This window comes from Carex rostrata, chromosome 21 (genome assembly GCF_964058835.1).
Source record: "Carex rostrata chromosome 21, lpCarRost1.2, whole genome shotgun sequence".
NCBI lineage: Eukaryota > Viridiplantae > Streptophyta > Magnoliopsida > Poales > Cyperaceae > Carex > Carex rostrata.
In genome coordinates, this window is record NC_135938.1 from 1,981,635 (window position 1) to 1,992,835 (window position 11,201).

Here is an 11,201-nt window from a genome sequence, read left to right on the forward strand (position 1 = left end):
TATTTCTTCCTCTAAAATTCATAATATCATATTCCTCGTTCTAAATTTCAAAAACTCACCAATTATCCAATTCATTAACTTATATATTGGAACTCATTTTAATTTTGTAAAGTACCCGTTTTATCTTTTATTAATAAATATTAAATAATAAAAATGTAATATGTTTAAGAGAAATTTGTAGTTTTCTTAGTTTTGAGAGCAAATGATTTATTTTTTTATTTGTGACACACAATTAAAAATAGTTAATTGCTGCTATAAATACATCACAAGTAGAGAACTGAACTATTTGTCCTCAAAAATTGATCAAATAGGAGACAATTTTTTTTAAATAAACTACATATTTTTAGTTTTTTTTTAATAAAGACTAAGATGGGTACTTTATAAATTTAAAATGTGTTTTAATATAAAGGTCAATGAATTAAGTAAATTTGAGAGTTTTTGAAAGTTAGAAGGGTAAATATAATATTATGAACACTGAGGACATTTACGCAATTTTGAAGTTTTTGTGGGGTATGCGTGAAATTCTCCCTATTTTTTTTTTTTTTTTTTATAACACACCGTCTGTTTTACAAATGTTTTCTACCTTTTTTATCTCGCGTAGAAATTAAGATTCCTGAAGCAATGAGTTTGAAAAACGAATGAATTACGAAGGGCTTCCTATATTATGTTTGTTAGTTTGTAATAATCTAGAAGTCAATAATACGATAATTTATCATAAAGCTTTGTTCATGAATTGGATGATTAATATCATTTTGTTGCCTTGAGTATTATTGAATTTATGGATCATTTCGAGTTCATGACTGAAATTGTGAAACTCCATAATATAGATGATATATACTCTTAATCTTAAAAGGTCACTAACCAAGGTAATTAGCAGGAACACTAATTACCACTATAAGGTTAGTATGTGGATTGAAAGATGGTTAAGTTTTGCAAACCATTTGACACGAGATGTCATTTTAATCACATAGATACATGTTCTAGGAACATGGTATTTGACAGACCCCGAATGAAAACATTAAATAGAATTGTGTTCGTGTCATTTATGTTTTTCATTCAGTGTCACGTTCTAAAGTATGAGGTATTTATCGTTCCCACTAAGAAATATATATGTGTGAGTGTTATCTAACACTGTCCGTAAAAAGCAGTCATAACGGTAGCATTTCGATATATATAGCTTAGCTGAGGAAGTGATAGTCTGCCAAGAATACTACTTGTCCCTCGTATCTCTATACGAGTTATAGCATCACTGGGCCCCTTGATAGAGTAAGATTATCAGCGCGCGGTATGATTACAAGAGTAATCATATTTGATAATATGCTCAAGATCAAGAAAAGATTCAGTTAGCAAGGATGACACACATCTACCTTGAAACTGATCTGATAGCTATGAGACAGAGGAACAGACACAAGTAAATTGTTTACTGGATCGTGATATTGTACAGTACAGCATCATCTGTGTAATTGGATGGTCATGATGTGTTGCCAGACGCCACCCATGATTATAGAAGTTAAAACGGTTTTAACTCTATTTACCAACATAACACAGATCCTATTGGGTCACACCATATAGGAGTTAATCGGAGAATCTTATTTTGATTGATTATAAATTGGTTATGATCAATGATAAGATGGTTATAATTAATTATACGTGTTATAATTAAATTATAAATGTTATGTAAAAATAACAAGCAAAAACATTGGTTAATTTATAAACGTGTGTGACACGTTATATAAAAGTTGACCGGTTAATTTATAAATGTGCAGGACACATTGTATAAATTATCGAAACAACAACCGCAAGAAAAATATATATAATTATTCAGAATAATTATACGAATATTATTTGTGTTCGGGCCGAGGGCATTCGAGTCTTTTCAGATTCGACCTTATCCGCATGACACGTCATCGATCCTATCCAGATGACATGTCATCGATACCGAAACAAATAACCGAAAGAAAAATATATATATAATTGTTCAGAATAATTATACGAATATTATTTGTGTTCGGGCCGAGGGCATTCGGGTCTTTTCAGATTCGAGCTTATCCGCATGACACGTCATTGATCCTATCCAGATGACATGTCATCAATCCTATCCACAAGGGCAAAATGGTCATTTCACACCTATGCCACCTTGCATGTGTAGAAGCATGGAGAAGGATGTGGAAGGGTGTGGAAGGGGTATTTTGGTCATTTCACATATAAAAGGATGAGGTGTCAATGGCATGTCTTGTAAATAGGCCGAACTTGGAGGGCATTTTGGTCTTTTGCAACCAACTCTAAACACTATAAATAGGGGTGGAGGGGTAGAGAGAGAAAGATATATTCACATATATACATATGCACATTCACATGTATCTTTTCGTGCAGAAACGAATCGGTATTTTCTCTCTTTCCCGGTTTCTCTCCCAAATAGTGTTTCGGTTGAGAAAAGAAAGTTATACGTAGTTGACGTATAATCTTGCGGGTTGTTGTGGAGAATATTTACGGGATTGATGAATAGTGTTTTACCGAATTTTGCGGTATGTCAGTTTTGCATATTGATGAAACTGAGCAATCGAAAATTCGTGATTATGGGTTTTCGTCTTATTCCCGTGAATAGTGTTTTTGCATAATTCCGCGGTTTACGGTATTTCTGGCAGAAGAAATAAACCGCTCTCCGGTTAGTCCTGGTGGATTACCGATAGAGGTATCACACGTGTGATACTCCGAGTCGACTCCTTCCCTGGTGAGGCTCTACTCGCTCGGTCTGCATTCCAACTGTGATTTGGAAACAAGGTATAAATATGTTATATTAATCTATTTAATTTGTAAGTAGATTAAAGTTTTAGAAATCAATCATGGAGTAGATCTGTAAAAAGGATTAAAAGGGTCCTTGCAATGAAAGACTTCAGAAGGAACTCTGCTTTGGTCTTTCCGGCATATCCCTTTTAATTCACGGCTTGAGTTAGAAGTAAAAAATTTTGTTTTACGTTCTTTCCGCAGCTTAAGCCTAAAAGGGTTTTGGTTACCGCAAAACCCCAAAAGTGGTATCCGAAAACCCTACAATGTTTTGGTAAGATCTAATGCATCTTTCTATTATATTATTGCATCTAACTGTCACATACAATTTCTAACTTTTTTTTTTCATTAGTGGTCTATTAATATAGATTTATATTTTTGTTTTTAAATTTTAAATAGAAAATTTGAACCGTTCAGCATGACCCCTCTATGAAAATATATTTGCATACTAAATTTTACATTTTTCATATATTTTTTTTCTTTTACTTTTTAGAGTAGGTAAAAAATTATTACTTGTGAATAGCCTAGAATCTTTAAATAAAGTAATTTTCTATCTATCTAGAAAGATAGTAAAAAAAAAAGATTGTACAAATATAAAATTTGATCTACAAAGCACATTTTCACAAAGAGACTACGTTGAACAGTTTAATCAATTATTTAAATTTGAAAAAAATAAAAATATTAATTCATAAGATGGACTGATGCTCACTGTGCTTATGCCACAGCCTCACTCTTACTAATTTTATACATTAATATATTTCCTCTATTATTTATTACTTTATTTAGATCAACAAAATACTAAATTAAGAGTACTGAAATAGGTGTAATTGATTTTTAGGTTACTTTTCTTCCTGATTTTTTTTAATATCCATCATTAAATAAAAAAATTTCTTACGCACTCAGACTAGAATGCCAACGAGCTGGTTTGTCTGAATTATGAGTGAGCTGACTTTAGGAATTCGTGTTAAAATCTCAGCTTGAAATCGTTATGAGTTGGATCGAGCTAGCTCGCAAGTTGACGAGATGACTTGCTGAGTCAGACTGGATCAGATTTGAAGAAAAAAATAAATTCTACAATTTTTTTGGACCAAGTTGGATTTTTTTGAACCAAGCTGTAGTATAAAATGCACACAGATTGATACTCTCGAGAGTCTGACCTAACTCCATATTTTCAATCTCAAGGGCCGGCTTCCACATTGGCACGTTTGAAGTCAATACACATTTCCTGCTGTTTGGAAAGACAGAAGGAAATACAAATTCACAAATTGATGTATAGTCGAACAAGTTAGGTCTCAACTTGAACTCGTTAATTTTGGACCAAGCTAGCAGTGAGGTGGCTCGTTAACAACTCCATCAAGTAACGAACGAACTATTAACGAGCAAATTAAATACAAGTCACGATCGAGTCACGAGCTACAAGCTTTTTTGCCACCCCTAACTTGGACAAAATATAAAATTTAAAAAAAAAAAAAAATCCAAAATCACTGTACACTTAAAAGTTAAAACCTAACCCTTCCCTTTCATCTAACGGCAGAGATCTTCTCGCGCACTCGGAACAAACGAACCAAGCGGGGCGGGCTGCTCTCTTTCTGTCGTCGCTCGTCTCTCTATCTCAGATTCTCAGATTCTCAGGTTCTCTCTCGCTCCTTTGAAAGGAGCTCTCTCTCTCGGTTTCAGTTAGCAGCCCTAGGCTGATGGGATGAGGGAGGGAAAGGACTGAGAATCGGTTTCACTTAAGAAACCGAATCGTCTGCCCCCCGGGGGTAGGAAATTCCTGCCCCCAGAGTGGGACCGGGGTGGGACCGGTTACTGTTTAAGAGTTTAACTATTGTTACTGTTTTTAAATGGGCCCCACCCGCAGAGACTCTGGGGGCAGAAATTTCCTACCCCGGGGGGCAGACGATTCGGTCTCAACCCGTTTGTCCTTTCCCTCCCTCATCCCATCAGCCTAGGGCTGCTAACCGAAACCGATTTGTCCATGGACAAACGGGCCGAACAACAATTAGACAGAAATTGAACAGATTGTTATATGAACCAGGCCCAGGCCTAGGCCCGAAGTTCAGTTCAGATCATTTGACATTAAAGTTAAACCAACTGGGTCGAGTTTGAACGGGCGTTGGACAGCCCGTCGAACAGTTGAGATTTGAGTTCGATCGATTCCTGTTCGAATTTCGAGCACGACCCATCGAACAATCATTTGATCTCTTCCCTCTCCGTCGCGCCGCCTCTCATCCTAGAGGCACGCCACCCTTCCCCTCACTCCCTCTCTCTGTCTCTCTCGCTGCAACTCTCGAGGAAGCTGTGCAAACAATTCGAAGAAGTGAGAGGCGCACTGCTTGTTTTTCCTGACCTCCGGGATTTAGGGTTTTAAGTGCTGAATTCTCCATTGAATTTCGAGCGTTCGTCACAAGGTAAATTCTCTCATATTTGATTGTGATTTCTCCTTTATTTCGCGGTTCTGAGATAAATTAGGTTCGATTTTTCTCTGATTTCCATGAACAATAACTGTTTTGCTCACTTCTTTGGGTTCGTTTTGCCTTTCTTGCTTTGGGAATCGGGATGACTAATTTGGCTTTTTGGCTTAATTTTATGTTTAATAGTACGGCTTAAATTTCTTGTTCAAAATTAGGGTTTTGAAATTATAGTTTGTTTGCAATTTATGTGTATTGGGCAAATCACTAGGGTTCTTGGTGTTTGGAACTAAGCTAATTCAAGCTCCTATAATTCTATAGTTTTTTTTTTTTTTTTTTTTTTGGCAAAGGTTCTAAAGGCTTTGTTGCTTAATTGATGTCCAGATTTTCATATTGTCCGATAATCTCTGTAGCTTGAATATGTACTTGTTCATTTTGCTGAACAACAATTTAGGTTTTTAGGTTTTCAATGGGGTGAAGTACAATGTTCATGCAAACTTTGGATATAGCTAAGAAGATTGACACCTCAAAATTTGAAGTGAAGGGGGAGTGATCAGGTCCAAGCAGTAACAAGCAGGCTATATCAAGAATTACTGGTAAAAACCAGGCTCAAATGATAGAGCAGGAGCTGGTTCGCACCTACTGGTAATAGGAAAGGGAGTTGTTAGAAGGGGAGGGTGAAAGTTACAATTGGGCCCTCCAACCTTTTCACTTAAAAGTTCGGTACTGGTTCAGAGTTTGCATTAGAATAGCTGCTATTTTTTGGTTATTTTTTCTTTATCAAGTTTAAGGTTGGAGAGCTGGTACAGGTTGATGTTCGCACCTGCACAGCTTAGGTTAGTCAGAATGTCTTTTTAATTACCAGAGCTTGTTTGTAATTTTTTATTTCAATATTAAATGAATGGCCTACGGGTTTATCTTAAAAAAAAGAAAATTAGGTTCTTAGGTATTTAAATCAGTATAGCGTGCGTATGTGTGGTTACTTTGGTACCAATCAGCTTAAAAGTTGTGTCAAGTTTGTAATTAGAAAATTAAAAATTCTTAAATCAAAATAATTAAATCTGTTTATGTGTATAATTAGGTGTGAAAACTAATTAATTAGTTCTAATTCTCAGTCAATTAGATATTTATGATTTCTGAATAAAACAAATGGGGGAAAGCGAGTGATCCAGGTCTCGTTTGGGATTTTAGGCCTAAAAAGTCCAATCCATGCAGCAATGATGTATTGTCCAAATTTGTCCATAAGTTTTCCAAACTAATAGCTACCAAAGGCCTGGTTGGTTGTCCAAAGTTCAGCCCTGTTCGCTGAAACGGGACTGTTCCGAACAGGGCTCAATTCCGAACAGGACTCAGTTTTGAACAACACTGAACGAGTTGAACATGAACATGAAGAACTTCATTTCAGGCCGATCATTAACAGGGCCTAATTATTTCAATTACAAACCGAATCAGGTATGAACTGGGGGCCCACCCATTAGCACCCCTATTTCCCTCCCTCCTCCCATCAGCCCCATCATCAGCTTCTTCCTCCGAACCAGAGTTGTCGGAGGACGAGGCGTAGGCGGTGGCAGCTGCGGAGACTAGGGCTTCTGAGACCGAATCCAATATGTTTACTTTACAACAGAGGAAACTAATTGTCTTATGGAGCTAGGGATACTTTCACAATCACAACTTTGCTTGTACCAGTTAGTGTGTACTTGTATTAAGAGTTTAACTAGCTGCCAACTAGGTAAAACAAATTGCTGAATACTTTTGTGTCACCATTTGAGTTCAGGAAAAGAAAGGAGGTTTCAGACAATGAAGTCTAACAACTGTAACTTTTGCTATTTACCTTATTCTATTTCGATGTTCATTTGCCTTTTCCTCAAAAAAAAAAAATTTGGACAAAGCTACATGGCTTTTTCCTGAATTGAGATGATTTATGAATTAGCAAATTTTGAAAATGTTTTTCTGAAATTGGGAGAATTTTGGCCCATTTAGCCTGAATTGACTATAATCAAGCAAATAGTCAGCATTTGGGTCACGCAACTACACACTTGCAAGTTAGTGTGTAATGCATTGTTACTATTGTTTGAATTATGAAGATATTTGGGCATAGTTGAGTCACTTTCAGCTTGCAGTGGCTCACTTTTAGCCATTGGCTGCGGCATAAGCACAGTGATGTAAAAGCTAGCATTTCAGAATGAAAATTCACTAGTCAAACAGTTGAACTAATTTATATTTGTGCGATCAATTTATACAGAGTCCACAATTAAATGGCTTGCGCTGCTTGTTGTGTTGGAAGATCTCTTGTATTATGCCAAAGTGTTCCTTCAAATCGAGCTTTTGGCAGAAGTAACTCAAATGGATTAGGACCTTCCTCAATCTCTTTTCCTTTTGATCAATTCTGCAAGGGCATCTCTTCATCGCATGTCACTTTTGCCAGGAACAACTGGTTTTCTAGACCTAACCTCTTGAGATTTGATCGGTTCAAAAGCTTTTTTAGCAATGGCATCGATGATGCAAAAGCATCTGGTGAGCATAGGTTAATCCAAATTTCGACATATTTATGGCTACAAAAGTTGAACTTATATTGAAACATTTTGTGGTGTAACAATAAAGTATTGCATTTTCTTTAGTCAGAAGCTCATACCTATTGAATTTCTTAATTACAGATGAAAGGGTAACAGTATTGGTAATTGGTGGAGGTGGTAGGGAGCATGCACTCTGCTATGCTTTAAAAAGATCTTCATCTTGTGATGGTGTATTTTGTGCCCCGGGCAATGCTGGAATTGCCCGATCAGGAGATGCCACCTGTATAACTGATTTAGACATCTCTGATAGTATGGCTGTCGCCACTTTTTGTCGCAAGTGGGATGTTGGGTTGGTGGTCGTGGGACCCGAAGCCCCGTTAGTGGCAGGCCTTGCAAATGAGCTTTCTAAGGCTGGGATCCCCACTTTCGGACCCTCATCAGAGGCTGCGGCTCTAGAAGGTTCGAAGGGTTTTATGAAAAGTTTGTGCGATAAATATGGGATTCCTACTGCTAAGGTAGTTTATGTTCTTAAATTACAGATTGCAAGTTTTGTTTATTACTCAATTACAGTAATTTGAAGGCATAATAGGAGATTAAGGGTCAAAGCAAATACAGGTTAATTGGTGTTTAGTCTAATTGCACCTACAGTCAGTGAATTTTTGGCTCGATATCAGGGTTAATCAAGGCATAGAAAAAGAACAAAGAGGGTAACCAAGGTAGTTATAAATTTCCAAATTAATAAATAATAACACAGTAGATGGTTATTCCGGGCTTCTTTGAACAAATTTGCAAAGATTGAAGTGATGTTCATTTTTCAAGTCAAGGATGCAATTCTTTATGTTACTCAGACTTACAAAGCTATTAGGCTGCTTCTGAAAAGAATAGGAATTTTATTTCATTTCCTGCAGTACCAAACATTTACAAACCCTGATGAGGCCAAAGCATACGTTAAAGAACAAGGTGCTCCTATTGTTGTCAAGGCTGATGGGCTAGCTGCTGGGAAGGGAGTTGTCGTGGCCATGACATTGAGCGAGGCAATTACTGCCATCGACTCGATGCTGGTCGAGGGTTCATTTGGTTCTGCTGGGTCACGTGTCATAATTGAGGAGTTTCTAGAAGGAGAGGAGGCCTCTTTCTTTGCCTTGGTTGATGGAGAGACGGCCTTGGCCCTCGAATCAGCCCAGGACCATAAGCGGGTTGGTGATGGAGATACGGGACCCAATACAGGTAACTTTTAGGATTTAGAAATTGTATTCTTGGGTCTAATACTAGATCTTTTGTTTGCCCTTTTTGTATCTAGATCTATTGGTGCAAGAATTTCAGACCTGTAATATTAAGAAGTCTTATTTTTTATCTATCCTTGTCAGTGACTTAATGGTCCTTTCGTATTGTTACAACAATCCTGTTTGGATGATGACTGTTTCAACACTACTCGCTTTTACTTACCAGGTTGGTACCTATGTACTAGTCCATTGTGTGGACGTCACTTATGTTTTAGCCACTTTTTCTAACCAGGTGAGTACCATTCTATTGTGTGAAGATCATATCAATGTGTATACTCTCTACTGAATTTGAAAAATAAAAGGAAAATGAAATTTATAAATGTTCAGGAGGCATGGGTGCATACTCTCCAACACCTGTACTGACCAGTGATCTCCAGTCAGTGGTAATGGAGACAATAATCCGACCTACAGTGAAGGGAATGGCAGCTGAGGGGTGCAAATTTGTAGGGGTGTTGTTTGCTGGCCTTATGATCGAAAAGAAGACGGGTTTGCCAAAGTTAATTGAATATAATGTTCGTTTTGGCGACCCAGAGTGCCAGGTTAGTGAAATCTTTTAGCTATGTTATGCAATATAAATATTATGGACTGGTGAATAAACCTGGAGTTTGGTGTTTGCACTTGCCATGAGTTAATAAACCTGGTAAATAACTAGTGATGTAATTATTGGTTTCTTCAGAACACTCCAAGCAAGTTATATTTGTGTTTATGATACCAATTGCGTTGGTTCTGAGGATTGGTGCTGTTTATTAGAAAAAGAGTAAATTACACAAATGGCCTTAAAACATCACCCTTTTACCAGTTTGGTCCTTAGAGATTAAAAGATATCATTTTGTTCCTTAAAAATATTACTTATATACCATTTAGGTCCTTAAAAATTTCAATAATATCATTTGGTCCTTTGTGTTTTTAATTTGTACCAAATTGGTTCTACGTGAATAATATTTTCATATACTGTATTGTCATCTTTTAGCAGTAAAACTAATGTGGATATAGTCACTAATCAATACAAATATTGTGAAAAAAAATGGAATTATTCATGGCATTAAATATCAATTAAATTGATACGTGCATTAATAAATAAATATATTTACATATATGTTATAATAAGTATCATTAGGGTGTGAAAGTGGATCTTCGTCTTAATTTTTCACTGATGATAATGGTGTAATGCATTGAAAACGTTAAGAACCAAATTGATAAATCATTAATACTTTGAAGGGCCATAATGATATTTAAAATCTTGAAAGACCAAAGCAGTAAGCAAGTGTGATACTTCAAGGGCATAAATGATACTTTTGAAATTTTAAGGATCAAATGGTAAATGAGTGTTACTTTATGGACCATTTGTGTAATTTACTCTTTAAAAAAAAAGATGAAATATGCATGGTTGATAGTATATAAATATTGGAATGCAAAGTCCGGAATAAGTCAATAATTTTTTTTTTTAACTCTTTATTGTAAGGAGTGTTGTTTATCATATATTTGTCTTTCTTAGTAAATTTCTCTTGTCATATAAACTTTGTTACCAAGTCACCATTTATCTATCTTGTAACTAGGTTTTGATGATGCGTTTAGAGTCTGATCTAGCCCAGGCCTTGTTAGCAGCATGCAAGGGTCAACTCGATCAGGTCTCGTTAACTTGGTCACCTGAATCCGCTATGGTTGTGGTAATGGCAAGCGAGGGGTATCCTGGCTCTTATAAAAAAGGCACAATTATAGGAAACCTTGAAGAAGCAGAAACAGTTGCACCAATGGTTAAGATTTTTCATGCTGGTACAGATATTGATGCTAATGGAAATTTCATTTCTGTTGGTGGTCGTGTGTTAGGAGTCACAGCAAGAGGCAAGGATATAGAGGAGGCGAAAGATAGAGCTTATGATGCAGTGGAGGCAATTGATTGGCCCGAAGGATTTTTCAGAAGGGATATTGGATGGAGAGCTCTTAAGTTGAAGCAGTTAGCTTAATTTAGTATTGTTTATTTTTTTAATAAAAAAAAATAGCAAATTTTAATTCCAACAGTTAGGTTAAGGTAAAACACTATTGTGCGTTTGTGCCGAATGTTCAATAATTTTGCAGTGGTTTGCTATCTAATTTGAAAATGTTTGAGTACTTTTTAACGGCATATGATAGGACCAAACTAAAATTTTGAATCCTACGTTCTGTAGCGTCATTTGATGATGCTAAATTGTATAAAAACAAAGAGTTGAATG

General features: G+C 36.2%; 1 protein-coding gene across 1 annotated transcript; it reads left to right on the forward strand.

Moving 5' to 3' along the window:
- The first annotated feature begins 4,952 nt into the window (after positions 1 to 4,952).
- Positions 4,953 to 11,201, forward strand: PUR2 (Glycinamide ribonucleotide (GAR) synthetase). Its single transcript, XM_078323291.1, has 6 exons — positions 4,953 to 5,195; positions 7,438 to 7,709; positions 7,850 to 8,223; positions 8,617 to 8,935; positions 9,319 to 9,530; positions 10,548 to 11,201. The coding sequence occupies exons 2-6, from the start codon at positions 7,451 to 7,453 to the stop codon at positions 10,953 to 10,955; spliced, it is 1,572 nt and encodes a 523-aa protein (XP_078179417.1). The 5' UTR covers positions 4,953 to 5,195; positions 7,438 to 7,450; the 3' UTR covers positions 10,956 to 11,201.